The sequence below is a fragment of the Lepidochelys olivacea genome (genome assembly GCF_965140295.1).
Source record: "Lepidochelys olivacea isolate rLepOli2 genome assembly, chromosome: 17".
In the NCBI taxonomy this organism is placed as follows: Eukaryota; Metazoa; Chordata; order Testudines; family Cheloniidae; genus Lepidochelys; species Lepidochelys olivacea.
The window spans coordinates 10,401,006-10,419,256 of record NC_140427.1 but is presented as its reverse complement, the minus strand read 5'-3'; the positions used below and the strand labels follow the sequence as shown (position 1 = coordinate 10,419,256).

Here is an 18,251-nt window from a genome sequence, read left to right as displayed (position 1 = left end):
GGGGCTTCAAATTGCTTTAGTCTAGTTACACTGGTGCTTCCCATACCTTCCCATTTGGATTCCAATACCGCTTTAACAGCTGCTGTTTTGAGAACCACTGCGTCAAGAAATCCATGCCTTCTACTGTCTAAAGCCATTGGGGATCTGCTCTTCAACTATGGACAAAGAGCAGTGCTCTGATGCTTGGGTGTGAGATGTAAAATATCGCATGGGAAAGACTTGCAAAGAGTTTAGTGGGTGTATACTTTCAGGACCACTAACTTGGCAAGCAGCATTCCTGGGACCGGTGGGGGTGGGGAGTGTGAGAGAGGGAGAGAGAGAGCTTGGACATGGAAGTGTGTGCATTCTAGCCATGTGAAGTGTGTTCTGAAACGGGGGATCCACACTGATGGAAGCGCTTGTGTTGTATGCTTCACAGCCTTTGCAGTGCCTAAAAGTCTTGACCATGAGTGGCTGGAACCCCCCACCTGGCAACCGGAAAATGCACGGAGACCTCATGTATCTGTACGTCATCACTGTGGAGGATCGACACGTTAGTATCACTGCGTCCACCCGAGGATTTTACCTGAATCAGTGAGTAAATATGACTCTCATCCTCTCCCCAAGCTAGCGAGTTTGCCTTAACTGGCTTAAAATGAAGTGTGTCTTTGTCTCAGTAGTGAGTAGCCTAATATAATCCTGCATTTATGCAAGATCCTAGGTGTTGCCATTCTGGATCGAGCTATTTGGTCAAGTCTGGTATCCTTCCTCAGCAGTAGATAAGTGCCTGATGCTTTAGAAGAAGGTAACACTTCCTGTTATGCTCCAAGCGAATTTTGCAGTGCTGTTTGAAATGGGAGGCAATTCCTTCCTGACCCCTGTGGTGACCATCTTATGCCTTGAAGCATATGTCTACCCCAGCCTTGCAAAATCTGGCAGTTGGCCAACCCAGGCATAGATTCTACTTGCCCACCCTTTACCACGACTGTAGATGGTGTTAAATAATGAGGTCTGTGACTAGAGCTTCTAGGTGCTACGTTACTGCAAATAATAACTAAACTGAGTGTGTTGCGCTTGCTGTAGGTGAGTAGAATTTTGCAAGGCTAGCTAATCTCCTTGGCAAATATGATTGATGGGCTGGAAGATTGTAAGGTCCTAATTCATGGAAGAAACCATTGTCAAAAATAGAACCAAACCCCTTCGCTTAGGAAGAGAACATACACGCTGAGCCTGTCTGTGTCCTGCTCTCCTTCAGAGGGAGAGTGAGCCACTGAGACTAGTGAAAAGCCAGCTCACAGGAGAAATAATTGAAAAGAAGCTTTCATTGGTGCTCTGTAGCCAAAATCTGTCAATCTGCAGGGTTGAGGCTAGGAAAGTAAAGGTTTAAGCATGTGCATAACTTAACTCTCGTGAGTAAAGTGTCTGATTTTAGGCCATGAGAATGCAGGTTTGGTTGCCCACAGTCAAAATGAATTACTCCTTATAAGGGTTTCTCAAAATGTGGCCCGCAGACCAATTGCTGGTGAATTGTGGCAAGATCTGGTTCACGTGGTCCTCGTGACTCCACCGTTTCAATTCTAACATTCCATTTCTTGTCTGGATATTCCATGAAAGAGCTATTTAAAAAGAGCAACTGCTGCTTGACCATGAGTGGATCTGGGAGGCAGGTCGTCCCGATTGAGAAGGGAGATGACTCTTAAGAGGTGGTCCATGTGCTCACAACACTGGAGAAGCCCTGCTCCGTGAAATCCACCCTTCAAGCTGGGAAGGGAAAAACATAACTCTGGTAGTGGCTAGACTGATTCTAGGCACATTTGCTGCCCCAGCTATCAGGATGCAGGCTCAAGGATGCTGATTGTGGTTTACGTGGAGGGAGTAGATAGCCCTCAAAGGAGCCTCTTACAGCCTATCTGACCAGTAGAGAACATGTCACAAAGGTCTCTGTTTTGCAAATCTTGTGAGGTTTTTTTTTTTTCATCTTGAGCCATTTCATATGATGTGTAAATTAAAAGCTGCCGAAATGCTGCCACTTTATCTTGACAAGAGAGTGGTATTTTTATTTCTGCCATAACAGGAGCTTCTTTCTCTTTGCAGGTCGACTGCCTATAATTTTAATCCTAAACCTGCCAATCCCAGTTTTCTCAGTCATTCCCTGGTGGAACTCCTTAACCAGATCAGCCCGACCTTCAAAAGAAATTTCTCAGCTCTGCAGAAGAAACGGTAGCAGCAGTGTTTCCATGTTGAGCTGCCTTGGCTTTTCTGATTGGTTAAATTGTTTGGTGTGAGGCTCAGATATTTGGCTTGCTGTCTAGGGGATTGGATGGTGCTGTCTGTCTCATAAAGCCAGGTGTTGACTGTAACACTCCCTGCTTCATTCAGAGCTGGGGGATGCTTACTGGAAGTTAGATGAAACTTTGCATTTTTGTAGCAAGGATTCCAAGCTTTTTACGAATCATTACAAATGGGATCTCTGTGAGGTAGGTAGTGAAATCCTTATTTCAGATGGGGAAGCTAAGGTGCAGAGCTGAAGTGATTTGCCCAGGGTTACTCAGCAAGTCAGTGAGAGAGGAACCCAGGAGTCCTGACACCTAATCCCATTGGCAGTTTTTTCAGAAACCATTAGACCACCTTACATGAGTGCATGTAAACATATTAGCATGCATGTGATTAACATTAGCTTCAGTATCTTCTCAGAGGCCTGCATTATGGCTGGAACTTATGGAGTTAAGTTCCTTGTCACTGCACTGATCAGGAATCTAATGTCTATGCCTGTGTACAAGGTTGGGATCCCGGGAATAAGTGGGAAAGGGACACCCCTTTTTCTCTTGGGGCCTTAACCTCCAGGAAAGGTGGGACTGGAGGAACAAATGCCCTCAGGAATCTGAGTGTTTGCATAACCTGGAGCAGATATCTTGTTATGATTGGTGTGCCTAGCCAGGCACCAAAGAGTTAATGTAAAGCTTTACTGAGCTCTGTAACAGTCCTTGATAGCCCTTATCAGTGGGCATTCTTGCATGGGCATAAAGAAATAAGACTAAAACCAGTGTAATATGAGGAAAAGTATCACAGGGTGATTTTGTTTAAAATAACTACTCTCCTGTTCATTACAAACCTGCAAACACACATGCATGTGAATTTCCTGTAATTCTGTAAAAAGAAAAGGAGGACTTGTGGCACCTTAGAGACTAACCAATTTATTTGAGCATAAGCTTTCGTGAGCTACAGCTCACTTCATCGAATGCATTCAGTGGAAAATACAGTGGGGAGATTTATATACATAGAGAACATGAAAAATGGGTGTTACCATACACACTGTATTTTCCACTGAATGCATCCGATGAAGTGAACTGTAGCTCACGAAAGCTTATGCTCAAATAAATTGGTTAGTCTCTAAGGTGCCACAAGTCCTCCTTTTCTTTTTGCGAATACAGACTAACACGGCTGCTACTCAAACCTGTAATTCTATGTAACTTTTATTTTGTATTATTACATGCGCTAATTGTTTTATAACTTTGTCCTTGCAACAGGGACCCCCCCTTACCTGGCTCCCAAACAAAACCTGTCGTTCTTTGGAGAGTCCACTTAATTAAGTGCCTGGGCTCTGCAGGATAGCAATTGACAGGCACGTTATATGGCTTTCAAAAGTCTTGCCTCTGGTCTCATTAGGGAGATAAGTGACCCTCTACAAAAGCTAGAAATTAGCCGTGGCCTGAAACCCACCACTGTGACTGTCTGGCCATTTAAAAAAAGTGATTAGTCTGTTGCCTGTTGAGCCAGAAATGAGTACAGATGGGATTCGGACACCTACTGAGAGCAGAGAAGCTACCCAGCAGACCATTAGGTGATGCTTGCTTTTTCGCTTCACTGGCGGATATGCTGTGTTTTTGTAACAGTCCACGTGGGCCAGGGCTTAGCACAGGCATGATCCTAGCTCCAGTGTACAGAGCTAGAGTGAACTAACATAGCTGTAAGATTGGCGTGGGGGGAGGTGTGACTGGAGAGCTTTCTCCAGACAAAGCTAGCTTGGTTCCAAGAACAAGAATGAATAAAATGTACCAAGCCCAGTTTATTCTCCACGTTGCTGTTTGAGTTTTAAGTTCTAAAGATGTGGCCAATTCCAGATCCGACGACACTTGTTGAGCTGGCTGTGGTCCCTTTATAGGGCTGATGTTGGCTCTTGTGGATGAGCTTTTGTTGGGGAGGAGGAGAATTCTTGTAGTGTTCGCCAAATCTAAAGTCCCCTTCAGTGGAAATAATCTGATAGCTGTGAACTCCTGCCTAGGGTTCAGAGGCATCCCTTTGAAAGGATAGCCACCCCCTTCCAGGTATATAGTTGGACGGCACCCCAGGCAGAGCACGCCATGGACTGCGTGAGGGCGGAAGATGCTTATACTTCAAGGCTGGGCTATGAAGAGCACATACCTGGACAGGTATATCTAGCTGCGCTCTGTACTGCTGTTGATGATGGTGATGATCCTCTTAGTGCCTGTCATAAAGAGAACTGAAAATTGCTTACCAAGGGATAACAACCTCCCAGTATCCATGTGAAGCAGGGGGAGAATTAACCTCCTCATCTTGCAGGTGGAGGGACTGAGGCACAAAGCAGCAAGTGTCCTGTGCAAGGTGTCTGTCAGAGCCAGGACTCCTGACAATCTAGCTGCCTTCTCCAACCACTAAATTTGCCTCCTGTCCTTCTACCTGGTAGAATTATCTTGCGGCTCAGATCATAATGTTGCTCTGCACATGGACCTCTCTTGAGAAGTATCTTTTGCGGCATGAGTGGGGTTTTTTTGTTTTTGTTTAAGCCTGATCCTGCAAAGGCTTATATACCCATGTTCAACTTCACTCGCTGTGAGTAGTCCCACTGAAGTCAGTGAAACTACAAAATTAAGCTTCGGCAGAACTCCTTGCAGGATCAGGACCTAAATGACTGGCTAGTTCTCCTTCAAAAAATGGCTCTAAGCACTTCGCTTGAAACAGCCCTTAGGGGTTAGATCCCCAGAGCGTGATGGCGCAGGCCCTTAAAATGTTGAAAGTTCCTTGGGGTTGCAAAATATTGGTTCTCTGCCCATTTGTAATGTAATTAAATCTCCAATACGCTGGCTAATTAATTCAGCATCGCATCGCATTAAACCCTTTGTTGATATTCCAGCTAAGCTGCACTGGGTAACTGGGACAATGCAAGATCCATCACAGCTTGCTGTTTAAATGAACTTTAGTTGTGAGCATGCTGCGGGTGAGGAATTTCCTTTTAAATGCCATGCAACTCTGACTTCATTTGTCTTTCTGATCTGGAGGGGGGGAATAGACACCCGCAAACTAGCGCGCGCAAATGCCCCTGTTTCACCTGAGGCTTGCCCCTTTCAGACCAGAGACTGGAATGAGGAGTTGCAAACCACACGAGAGCTACCCCGCAAGAATCTGCCAGAGAGGCTACTGAGAGAACGAGCCATTTTCAAGGTAATCTTGGGGCAGGGGATTAGACAAAATTTGTAGGTAATCTATTCCCAGTCCAATTAGAGACCCACCCTGGGCTGAGTGAGCGCTTCACTCGAGCTTTGTGGTTTAATCTTTATAAGCACAGATGCTTTGCCTGAGGCTTCTAAGATGCAGGCCAGGAGCTTTGTCTTCATCTCTCCCCATCTCCCAAGCTGATGGGAGAGACTCATTCTCCTGATCTCCCTGCTCTGCTCGTGTTGCCAGCAATGATGCAGGCTCCTCCCAGCCCAGTGCTGCTGTTTCCTACCACGCAGCCTTGCTTTGACAGGGCTGGGGCAGGGGAGGCCTTCAGCAAATGGGGCCGGTCAGGGATTAGCTCCCGTCAGTCAGGTACCTTCCCACAGGAGCAGCCCAAGTGGCCAAGCTGAAGAAACTGGGGCCAGTCCAGAAGGTATTCAGTATCTAAGTATCGGCCAGACTCACAAGGGTGAAAACCGCTATCCTGACCCCGTTGGCCCTGGATAATCGTGAGGTGGCGGCCGAGGGGATTTCGGGCGGAATAGAGGGCAGGTGCTGGGAAGTACATAGTCAGTGGGCAGCCTGCTCTCTTTACGCAGCTCTCTCCTGCCTTCACACTTCCCTTCCCCTACCAACGCACAGGTCCACAGTGACTTCACGGCGGCCGCTACCAGAGGAGCCATGGCCGTCATCGACGGCAACGTCATGGCCATCAATCCCAGCGAGGAGACCAAGATGCAGATGTTCATCTGGAACAACATTTTTTTCAGCCTGGGCTTCGACGTCCGCGACCACTACAAGGACTTCGGGGGGGACGTCGCCGCCTACGTGGCGCCCACCAACGACCTCAACGGGGTGCGGACCTATAACGCGGTGGACGTTGAGGGGTTGTACACGCTGGGGACCGTGGTGGTGGATTACCGGGGTTACCGGGTCACGGCCCAGTCCATCATTCCAGGGATTTTGGAGCGAGAGCAGGAGCAGAGCGTCATTTACGGGTCGATAGACTTCGGCAAGACAGTCGTCTCTCACCCCAAGTACCTGGAGCTGCTGGAGAAGACCAGCCGGCCCCTCAAGATCCAGAAGCACAAAGTGCTGAACGACAAGAACGAGGAGGTGGCGCTGTGCTCATCCGTGGAGTGCAAAGGCATCCTTGGCAACGACGGGCGCCACTATATCCTCGACCTGCTCCGCACCTTCCCCCCCGACCTGAACTTTCTGCCGGTCGAAGGGGAGGAGATGCCGGAAGAATGTAAGAAAATGGGATTCCCCAAACAGCACAGGCACAAGCTTTGCTGTCTCAGGCAGGAGCTGGTGGATGCCTTTGTAGAGCACAGGTGAGCTGAGCAGGGTTTCTGCCCCCCCTCCCCACCCCCCCCAAATCTTTCCCTGCTGGAGAACATCAGCCTCGGCCGGGGTGCGTGCGGCATCGTTCCAGAGATGCTGCAGGCGGCTGCGTCTCGCAAAACTTCCGTTCGTGTGCAGCTAATATTTCCCCCTTCAGACGCTCACTGAGCCCTTTGGAGGCAGGAAAGGGTTATTATGTACATACAGGGATCACGGCAACCACCCTCTAGGGCGGACCGTAGCAGCCGCGCGATGCTGCATGCTGGTTACATGGGGGAACGAACGAAAGCACCGTATCCCGTGGCCGCTGCAAGAGGCTGGGAACTACCTGAGCTGCCACGTGACACGAAGGTTAACTCTCTGCCTTCTGCCCGGCCGCCGTGGGGTGGTCAGGATCTAGATTTCCCTTGCTGTCTCTAACCGGGCGGCCTCTTGCTGCGGTGAGATGCTGCTTCAGTGCTGACTCCAGGAGCAACATCACCAGCCCCACTTCCTGCTGCAGCGAGGTGTTCCCTTGCGGGCTGCCCCATCCTTACGTGCTTGGCTGCAGCCCTGCCAGGCCAGCAGCCCGGGGCTGGCCTGATTGCAGGGTCCTGCCACTCGTTGACCCATGTACAGTAGGTAAAACCCCATCTGTTAAGGTCTTGGATAAGGGCTACTGCTGTTCGTGTAGCAACCCTGTGCTCCTGGACCTTCTGAGATCAGAAGTGGGAGATAAAGAGGGTCCCCATGGCTATATCCTGTGGCGAGTGGCAGAAAGCAATGTACCGACTGCGGGGAGTTAATTTCTCAGCATGATGGGCTAATGAACAGTGCAGCGGCCCTATCCCCAGTAGCAAATGCGCCTGACCAGTGGGCCAATGTCCTGTCAGGGGTCAAGTGTCGTACTGCTCCGCTGGACTATGACATGCCCTTGCAGGGTTCAGATGGGCCATCTTTAGCCCCTGTGATCTTATGCCTCGTAGGGAAAGAACAAGCCTTTTGGAGTATCCTCTAGTCTGGTTGTCTCACTCATTGGGGTTATTTTGCTGAATGCTGCATTCTGTTCGATCTCTCCGTTCCTGTCCTGTAGATATCTCTTATTCATGAAACTGGCTGCTCTGCAGCTGATGCAGCAGAAGGCCAACAAGCAGGAGAACTCGGGCGTGCTGGAAAACGGGGCTTCCGTAGAGAACGGAACAGGGGGAAGCGAGAAATCGGAATCGGATGATGGTAAAATAGAGGATAACGTGACTGGATTAGATCAGGTTAAAGAGCTGGCAGAGACCATTGCATCTGACGATGGAACAGGTACCCACTCCTCACGCACCAACAATGGCCCACGCTTTTCCCGGTAGCTTTTGGATTGGGTCACTGATCAGAACGGCTCCAAGTTGGTGGGTCACAATAAATGACTGTGTGCCGTCGCTCAGACCGGAGCGCCCTGCCTTCCCCTGTACTAGCACTTGAGTATTTACCTGGCACTGTTCGCACACTAGCAAATTAACCCTCATGGCATGCCTGGGCAGGGAGTAGCAACCCTGAAACACAGTGGGACTCTGTCAGTGCTGGGATTGGAATGTGGGAATCTCTGGTCTTTGCCCTGTTCAGTCCACTAGACTGCCTCATGCCCTTTCCCGGCCACTCAACATACGAGAGAGACCAGGTGGGGAGGTAATATCTTTTGTTGGACCAACTTCTGTTGGTGAGAGAGAGAGGCTTTCGAGCTAGAGCTTTTCTTCAGGTCTGGGAAAGGTACTCACAAGTGTCACAGCTAAATACAAGACCGAACAGAGAGCTCGGCATAAGTAGGCTCCCAACATGCTGAAAACACCGTCGCTCTCGTTCGGAAGCTCTTTGCCATGGCTGTTGTGCATGTGGGTGGATATTTTCAAAGGGGCTTTGGGGGAGGGGCTCCTGAATCCCATCCAAAATTAATAGGAATTGTGCCCCCAACTGAAAGTCCCAGAATTACTATTTCTTTGCATGGAGAGATGCCCTCTCCCTACTGTACTCTATGCCCTTGTCTGAGTTTAGTGGTCTGTAGCTGTACCCCAAACAGTATTGCGCTGCCAAATGCTTTACAGTGGCCTCTTGCAGAGCAATGCAGCAACATCACTCCTCCATAATAAAACTTGCCTCTTGCTTTAATGTCTGGTGTTGGCTGTCTTTAGAATCTGCATGACTTTTTTCTAACTCTTTACCAAGTCTGTTTGTCTCCTCTCTTACTCAGTGGATCCCAAAAGCAGAGAGGTGATTCAAAATGCCTGCAAAGCCGTGGGCTCCATCAGCGACATGTCCTTTGACATTCGGTTTAACCCGGATATCTTCTCACCAGGTAGGGGCTCGAAGAGATGGCCTTGAAACTGTTCGGCATATAGTGTGGATTCCCTTTCTGCTCTTGCTAATAGTCACAGGGCCTGGGGCAGAGCTCTCCACGCTGCGCAGAAAGATGTGACGTAATTGTTTGTAATGCTTGAGCTACCATGTGTAGGCACTGAGCTGCCTCCCCCGAGTAGTCCACAAACACTTGCTAGTGGTCTGGAGAATGCTGGCCTGGCACATGGAGCTGGCTCTCCATCATCCCAGCTGCTAGACCACATTAATAGAGGTGGAAAAAGACATTAAACGCTATCCTGATATTGTCCATGTAAACAACTGCTGTGGCTGGCATGAGATTTGCTGCAGCCTGGGGCTGAAGCCGGAACCAGAGGGCTTCAGCTCTGGGCAGCAGGACTCTGGTTACAGCCACACGCACCATCACCCCTGCGCCCGGAGCTTTAGTCCCCCTTCCTGGGGTCGTGCAGTAACTTTTGTTGTCGGAAGCAAGTTGCAGTGCAGTGAAGTTTGAGAGCCTCTGCTCTGGGAGATCACAAACCAAACCTGCCTGACCCGCTGTAAGCTGATCACAGCTTGTCTGTATGAGTCAGGATCCTCGGGTATGTCTGTTGGTGACTAAATTAGAGGTTAGATGCTGGAAACGTTTCCTCCATGCGGTATTTTCTCTTTGGGGGTGAGTGTCCTATCCCCATGGCCTGACACGGGCTGCGCACGCACGGTCAAAAGCAGCAGGATTTGACCCTGTATCTTGGCCTGGATATAAATGCAGTAGAAGCTGTGTTCAGCGGAAATCCACAAGCACATTTTTAATGCTGATGGTGAAGACAGGGCTGGTGCTGACTCTGCATGGGACGGCCGCTTAAAGGAGGTTATTTTAACCTGAGTCCATCTGATGGAAGGACTTAAGGAGCTTCTAGTGCTTGCAGAATTTGTCGATCTTTCTGACAAAACATGCCTTCTCATTTCATTGGCTGTAAGCGTGCACGGCACTTTGGAATGTGGCAGACAAAGACAAGAGTGAGCGGGTGCAGAATGGAGCAAAGCAGCCTGTAACAGACCCCACCTGGGTCATGGTTATGCCAGCTGGCATGCTCTGCAGAATTGATAGGTCTTAAAGAGCATCTTTATAGCGGGAAAGGGCAAAGCACCCTCTGTTTACTGCCCCCTGCTCTTGTATGTATATTTTGTGAATTAAGGTTTTAGTCTGTCCTTCCGTTTCTCAGCTCTTCAATTTCCCTCCTAGGTGTTCGTTTCCCTGAGTCCAGCAAAGAGGAAATGCAGGATCAGAAGCAGTTGTTAAAGGATGCTGCTGCTTTCTTACTGTCATGCCAAATCCCAGGCTTGGTAAGGCACTGGGAGTTGTGCTGATCTCCTCCATCAAATCTGGCCAGTCAGTGCAGCTATTTCTCATCTTAAACAATGGTTGGATTCTGGTGCTGGCAAATGGAAGTTGTGAAGTACAAAGAACAATATAAACATCTCTGGTGGTGTAAGGAGAAGAGGGGTTTCCTCTTTCACATCCCCTAGTTTAGAAGGGAAAATGTGCCACGGAACAAAGAACTTGATCAACAGTATTATAAACCTTTTAGTAAGAGATGGAGCCAATAAATGCCATAAGGCTGACAGAGCCCTGCAAGTCACTCAGTCTGACCCTTAGCATCCTGGATATATTACTGTTTAATCTAGCCCACTTTGAATCTGCTGGTGACTAGATTCCCTTGGGAAGTCCATCAGTTGCCCTTAACTGTTAAATATTTTCCTTATGTGTAGCTTAAATTCCTCTCGTCATAAATTTCACCCTACTACCATTTTCTGAAGCTGTAAAATAATCTTTCTTCAGTTATAGTATCCTGGAAATTGCAAATGAAACAGACCTATTGGATCACCCCAATCACTGTTCCAGCCAGTGCAGGGGATTGTTTCCTTGGCGTGGCACTGACCACGTCATGTCTGCAGACAGGAACTTCTGAATATGAACTCAATGTGGTAAAGAAAAAGCTATGTAAATGCAATGCTAAGATGCACTACAAAATACACAGTAATCTCAAAATGCAACAGTGAAAATATTCTCTGCATGCTCCCCCGCACGCTGACCCTGCATGTATTGATGGTGACTTAAACAACAATCCCACAACCCAACAACAACAACCAACCGGATTTGTCCCCTATTTCTTTTTGCTAGAAATGAAAGGCCTATGGAGAGGGTTCTTGATTTTTTTTTTAAGAGGTCTTTCTAATTTTTAGTGTAAGAAATATCTGAAATGACAAGTCTGCTGTTTCCTGAAGGCTTTGTGGGGGGCAGATACTTGTGTGGGTGGTGTGCAATCATGTGCTATAACTGAAGGGTAGAGCTGGTGAATCTTCAAAGCTCTCTTTTCTCCAAAGTGCTCGTCAGTGACTGGAGTTGACTAAGGCGAATGAAAATCTCTTCCTGTATCAATTGCTTGGCTTTCACATGCTTCTGATGTCCTCATTTCACTGATTCAGTATTCGTCAGAACTCTCAACGCCCAAAACTCAAATCTTAAAAATGAAAAAGAAAAAACCCTGACAAAAATCAACCCTTTGCCCTTATACCAGAGTAAAATAATAAAAAAGGGCATGAGCTCAATTTTTTTTCTTTGTCGAATAGTTAGTCTACAATGAGCAGCATAACTAGGGATCAAAAATACTATACAACTCTGTGCATGCGCGTGAACTAGGTGACAGACCCCGTGTAGAGCTGCTTTGTAGACACCTCCCACCCATTCTCAATATGTGACAGTAACTTGCATAAATGTATTTAAAACTCAAGGGGACACATTTACATTTGCTCATTGTACTTCACAACTTCCATTTGCCAGCGCTAGAAACCCGTATCTCTGCCCCCACCCGGGGCCAACCATACTTCATTTTTTTGTCCAGTCCCTTGTGATTTGTAGCGCACATGGGAAATGTGGTGGTCTCCCTTCCTGGCTACTGAAGGAAAACTCTCTCTTGTTTCTCCCTGTTCCTCAGTTGGTAGGTTCACACTTGCAGGAGGCTGGTTAAACAGCTCCTGGCCAGGTGCATTTGCACAGCATTCCCTGATACAGCCATGCTCCTCCAGCCATGGGCAGGCATGGTCTGTGTCTGGATTCCAGGCAGAGGAAGGGAGGACGCTTATCAAATGTGTGGAGCTCCTGAGAATCCTGTTTGGGGCAAGAGTTCCTAGGAGCCCCAGTCAAGAATCAGGGTCCTACACGCTACACCCCCCACCCCAAAAAGATCATTGCTGTGTCTGAAACATAGAGCCCAGTCTGAGAAAGGGACCAGATTTTCAGAGGGGCTCAGCCCCCATTGAGGACCATGAGAGCTAGCGGGTGCTGGGCACTTTTGAACACCTGGCTCTGAGTGTCCCCTTTCTGGCCAGTGGCTCCTTTCCCCTAAGCTCCATGTGCTCTGCAGGTGAAAGACTGCCTGGACCACACCGTGCTCCCGATGGACGGCGCTACGTTAGCAGAGGCCATGCACCAGAGGGGCATCAACATGCGCTACCTAGGCAAAGTCGTCGACTTCATCGCCAAGACCCCCGCCTGCCCACAGCTGGATCACATCTACGTAAGCGTTGGGTTTCGTTTCTGATTGTGCCACTGGGATAATGGGGGCCTGGCCACATTCCAACTCGGCTAATTGCATTCTGTCAACCTCTGTGTAAAAACAAACAGCCAGGCTTTGACACCGTGTGAAAAAGCCTTTGATTGCAGGGGGTGGAAGGTATTACTCCCGTATTCCTGTTTTCATTATGGTTAGGGAGGATAAGTGCCCTGAGGGACCGTAAAACACTTTGGGGTAAAAGGCATTGCTGATTGGTCCAGGAGAGCCTGTGTTTTTCGGGCCATGCAATGTCCCCCAGGGGCCCTGGATTGAATAGGAAGGATGTTGCTTGTGATTGGTCAGGAGGTTACTCTGGGGCCTGATTCTGCCACCCTGGCTCACATTGAGTAGTGAGTATATCACTCCAGGAATGTCCCATTGGATTGGGGCCCTACATACTACCCTCCCGTCCTGAACAAAGAGTTCCCTGCCTCCAAGAGTTTACAGTGTAATTTGCAAAGTAGGGTACAACTCTGCAGTAGTAACAATCACAGAATTGGGCCCTTTGTCAATATGGATCAAAATACATCTAAAAGCAAAGTGTGTGTGTGTTTTCCCTCTATTGACTAATTTTCTTAGTCCCTGCTCTTTATTCCTTTGGGTAGAAAATTGGAATCAGCGAATTGATCACTCGATCAGCCAAACACATCTTCAAGACATACCTTCAGGTACGAGCGGCTGTCTAAACTCTTGCCATGTGATGTTCTCGTTAATGGTTTTTCAGAAATAGAAGCTGTTTAAATCTGTTTTCTCATTAGCTAGTTCGTGGATGTTGCTTAGCAACTGGAAGTAAAATCTCATTAGGCCTAATATAGGTAGAGACCTGGTACAAGAGAAAACAAGTTCCCACTTGAAGGAAGCACTCCCAGAGGATTATCATTCCACGCTTTTCTGCCCCAGAATTTCACTGATTACACTGAAGGTTTTTAAGAGTGAAATCACAGCTTGTCTTGCTTGTAAAACACTTACTCTGCTTAAGCAAACTGTAGTGCTTTTGACCTCCAAAGATGCTTGTTTATTACATGAATGCATTGTTCCAGAAGCAAAGAAATCTATGCTATAAGAATTCCACATTATAATCTCCAGATCCGCAGTAATTGTTCATTCTCGCCAGCCCCACCCCTTTCGAAGTTTTATAGAAACTGTGCATGACTTTTTGTGTGGCACTTCACGCATGTTTGTTCTGTTGCTCTGAGACGCACCATCCTGGCAGACCTTCCCTCTGTCTCTGTCGGGCGAGGATATTTGCCACACAGATGGGATTGGATTTCCGTTAGAGTTGGATCAGATTGATGCATGTGTAACACAGAAAAGGTTCCACAACTGACTTCAGTATCTTGCTGCAGGGCGTGGAACTGTCTGGCTTATCGGCAGCCATCAGTCACTTCCTCAATTGCTTCCTAAGCTCCTTCCTAAATCCAGTTGCCCATCTCCCTGCTGATGAGCTGGTCTCCAAAAAGAAGAATAAGAAAAGGAAAAACAGGAACCTTGGGAATGCTGATAACACTGCCTGGGCCAGCATGACCCCTCAGGAGCTTTGGAAGAATATTTGTTCCGAGGCAAAGAACTACTTTGATTTTCATCTTGAATGGTAAGAAGAATGATTTATCTTTACTTCCCCTTCCTTTTGCCGGATTTCTCTTCCTCCAAATGGCAGTAGCTTTATTGTGAAGGGTGCCTGTATTGTTTATAAAATCCCTTAAGCTTTGGAATCAGCTTTTAAAAAGGTTTAAGTAGCAGATGGGGAGAAACCGAGGCCGGGTGGGTGTTTGAATTAGGATTACAGGTGAAATTTTAAATGAGATCAAATTCACGAGGCAGCGATATCTCAGAAGGTTGATTCAGATGGCACAAGCCGCAGAGGAGATAGTGTGAAGGATAGAGGCAGGGACAAAGAATCCAGCCTGAGACGAGCAGAGGGAGAGAGGGGAGTAGAGATTTCATGGTCATGAGTTAGGCAGGTGTGAAATCTGTGGATGTTCCTAAAACAAAGACAGATCTTAGCCAGACTCTGAAATGAAGAGGTTGCTGGTGATATAAGACGAGTAAAACACTTAACGGACATTTTTCAGAGTAACAGCCGTGTTAGTCTGTATTCACAAAAAGAAAAGGAGGACTTGTGGCACCTTAGAGACTAACCAGTTTATTTGAGCATAAGCTTTTGTGAGCTACAGCTCACTTCATTGGACGCCATCCGATGAAGTGAGCGGTAGCTCACGCAAGCTTATGCTCAAATAAATTGGTTAGTCTCTAAGGTGCCACAAGTCCTCCTTTTCTTTTAACGGACATTATGAATCAATAAAAGCTGTTTTCAAAACAAAATCCCCGCACACAAGATTTAAGTCCTAATTAGATGGTTGAATTCACGGTTATCTCTCGGGCATCAGAGAAACTGAAGATTTTACTGCAAATAAGGAAAAGGCTGAATCAAGCAGCCCTATTGCTAAAGCTTAAGGCAGGGGAAGGGAAGAGATGCACGTAGGACTGACGTAAACGAGCTCCTTGCTTGCTGATGTTTGGCTGCACCTTCTTTGTTGATTAGCTCCTAACTATACCGGGAGGAGTACTTCAGGCACGCCCTAGGTGGATACTCTTGAGTATAAACTTACCCTAAGATCTTGCCTCGCTTTTTTTGCAGTGAGAATGTTGACCAAGCAGCAGAGGTGTGCAACCTCCAGAAAATCACCCTCCTACGTGAGATCTCCCTCAAAACTGGAATCCAGGTAAGAGCCAAGTCCTCCGGCTTTCTTTCATCACTTTCTCCAATGGGGAAATTCACTAAGAGGGGGCATATGTTGATTCAGATCACAAGGTCTTTCAAAAGAGGATTCCCACCCCTGGCCCTTCACTCCTCCCCACAGATTTAGTGCTGAAATGCCAGTTCTAACCCCGCAAAGGGATTTTATTTAGTTGTGTTAAGGGTAAACCTGCTATATGTAAGAAGATTGGTCTGCTCCAGTCTGATAAGTCCTTAGGCCTGTCTGTGGTGCTGGCCAAATGGCCCTGCACAGTATGAAGTGAAACCGCTGCTGTTAGGGGGAATAGGGTCAACTTCTGTCTTACAAAGCAGGACGATGCTGTCCTCCTTACCGAAAACAAATGGCTCCCATTTTTAGATTTTGTGCCAAGATTCAGCTCGGATGGCACCTGACTGTAGGCTATAAATCCCTGCACGTCAGGGTTCATAATGCAAGTGCTGGCACAACCCAGAGCTCAGCCTCTCCGGGGTGCCGTGACAACAAAACAGGGATCTGTTTGCTGCAGGGGTTTAATACAGGCAAATGTTGAAGGTCGTCCTTCCATGACAGACCTCCACCGTGGCCCTCTTTCAAGACACTGCCCCACATCTTCATACATAAACCAACGTAAAAACAAAATCCAAAGGGCAGCTAGCAGTGTGTGCGTTCACACTTCCCCTGATTCTTCTGTCTATCTGTGACCTGGCAGCCAAAGCTGCTGGGCTGTCCTGGGAGGCCTGATTCTCTCCTCAATTACACCCAGGTAGCCCCTTTTGGACTTCAGCGGGGGTCACACAAGTGCCACTGGGGGTAACGTTGGCCCCAGGTGTCCATGAAGGGCGTTGGGAGGGCCGCACAAAAGGAGGAAAGGAGCTGAAAGATGTTGGCTTTGGTTTTTGGTTCCTTCAGATCCTGTTGAAAGAGTATAACTTCGATAACCGGCACAAACCCACCTTCACAGAGGAGGATATTCTCAACATCTTCCCGGTAGTGAAGCACGTAAACCCCAAAGCTTCGGATGCTTTCCACTTCTTCCAGAGCGGGCAAGCGAAGGTCCAGCAAGGTACGTGCTGCCTCTTCCCTTTGGGTTAGTGCTGATGAACACTGCTTTGTACCCTGGCCTTGCCTAGCCATAGTGCAGACGCTGCACAGCATGGTAGGCTACCCTGTGTCGATCACTGCGCCTAAACTCTGTTCTAGGGGGGCCCCCTCTATGGCAGGGGTGGGTAAACTCTTTGGCCCGAGGGCCACGTCGGGGTTCCAAAACTGTATATGGAGTTGCCGGGTAGGGAGGGTTGTGCCTCCCCTGACTGCCCCCCTCAGAACCCGTGACCCATCCAACACCTCCTGCTCCTTGTCCCCTGACCGCCCCCTCCCAGGACCCGTTGCCCCTGTCCACACCCCCGCCCCCTGTCAGGCCCCCCAGGACTCCCACGCCTATCAACTCCCCCCTGCTCCCTGTCCCCTGACCACCCCCTCCTGGGATCCCCCTGCTCCCTGTCCAGCCCCCCCCCGGTCCCCTGACAGGCCCCTCAGAACTCCCATGCCTATCCAACCCCCCCCCCCCCCAGTTCTGTTTCCTCTCCTCCTCCCCCCCCCCCCCCCCACAGACTATGCTTATTCTTCCTGTGGTATTAGGAGTTATGATTTCCCATTGCTTGTGGGTAATACGGTAACTCAGGGATTCAGCAAAGGAAGTTCCCCAGCCTTCTCTCTGCTCTATAGTTACAGGAAAAGGAAATCAAGGTCCTAGGTTAACACTTAAGAACTAATTTCCTCTGGGTTTTTGTAGGTTTCTTGAAGGAGGGCTGTGAACTCATCAATGAAGCCTTAAACTTGTTTAACAACGTGTACGGTGCTATGCACGTGGAAATCTGTGCCTGCCTTCGGCTGCTGGCTCGCCTCAACTATATCATGGGAGACTACTCAGAGGTACCCAGAGCCCCCCTGCCGCTTCCCTAAGAAATCTCCTGGTTGGTCAGCAGTTACTGTCTTCTCCCCCTCCCGCTCTGCCCTTTGTGCCTTCAGATTAACAACTCCTGTGATAACTGCAGAATGAGCAGTATAGTTGAGCTGAGAAGTGGATGTGAGAACAGGCCTGGGGCCAGGTCTCCTGGGTTCTCATTCCAGTCTCCTCTCTGGCCACTTACACCCGTCTGTTTTCCTGTGTCTGGAATGGGTAGAACACCCGTTTCCCTACTGCATATGGGTGCCTTACGAGTTTTTTAGCCTCTCTTGGAAAAGCAGTTACCTAAGCATTAAATTTGATTTAAGGAAACAAAATCATTTGCTTCAGTGGGTTTCCCCTTTCTCCATTTATGGCTTTCTTAGCTGGCTAGCCCAAGGGCCATGTGGCCAGCACTCTGTAGCTTTCACCACTGTACAGGTGGGCATCCTGATGAGAATTCCACTTGGATTCTGTTACCTTGCCTGTAGTCCTCGCTGGAGGTCATTGGTTTCTCCTTGTCTCCTATTGAAGGCTCTCTTATCTGGTACCCAGAATATGTGTCCTCCTCTCCAGCAGTGACCTGCTTGCTGGCTCATTTGGGCTGAAGGGTGCTGGGATTTCCAGCCCTTCAGGCTTTGGCTATCAGAGTGCACCCCAGGGACAGAGAATAGCATATCCTCTGACTCCCAATGGAAATGAAATCTGGGTCTCCCACTTGCCCAGGCAGAAGAGTTGCCAAGAGGCAAACCTACCTGTGCCCTGGTACAACTCACCCAGACTTCTCACTGAGTCGCTAGAAGGCATTTCTCTTGCTGAAGTCCAAAAATGAATGGAAATTGTCGCTGAGTG

At 48.4% G+C, this 18,251-nt stretch overlaps 1 protein-coding gene across 2 annotated transcripts in view; it reads left to right on the top strand.

The window, feature by feature from the left end:
* CLUH (clustered mitochondria homolog) overlaps nt 1-18,251 on the top strand; it is a 56,422-nt gene that overhangs the window by 28,135 nt on the left and 10,036 nt on the right. For both annotated transcript variants that reach the window (XM_084651004.1, XM_084651005.1), the window contains exons 6-19: nt 419-573; nt 2,074-2,199; nt 4,262-4,409; nt 5,347-5,439; nt 6,079-6,773; nt 7,856-8,073; nt 8,996-9,100; nt 10,346-10,446; nt 12,528-12,680; nt 13,322-13,384; nt 14,063-14,307; nt 15,355-15,439; nt 16,364-16,517; nt 17,247-17,386. In XM_084651004.1, coding sequence (XP_084507130.1) covers nt 419-573; nt 2,074-2,199; nt 4,262-4,409; nt 5,347-5,439; nt 6,079-6,773; nt 7,856-8,073; nt 8,996-9,100; nt 10,346-10,446; nt 12,528-12,680; nt 13,322-13,384; nt 14,063-14,307; nt 15,355-15,439; nt 16,364-16,517; nt 17,247-17,386 — 2,481 coding nt within the window. The remainder of the gene's footprint in view (nt 1-418; nt 574-2,073; nt 2,200-4,261; nt 4,410-5,346; nt 5,440-6,078; nt 6,774-7,855; nt 8,074-8,995; nt 9,101-10,345; nt 10,447-12,527; nt 12,681-13,321; nt 13,385-14,062; nt 14,308-15,354; nt 15,440-16,363; nt 16,518-17,246; nt 17,387-18,251) is intronic.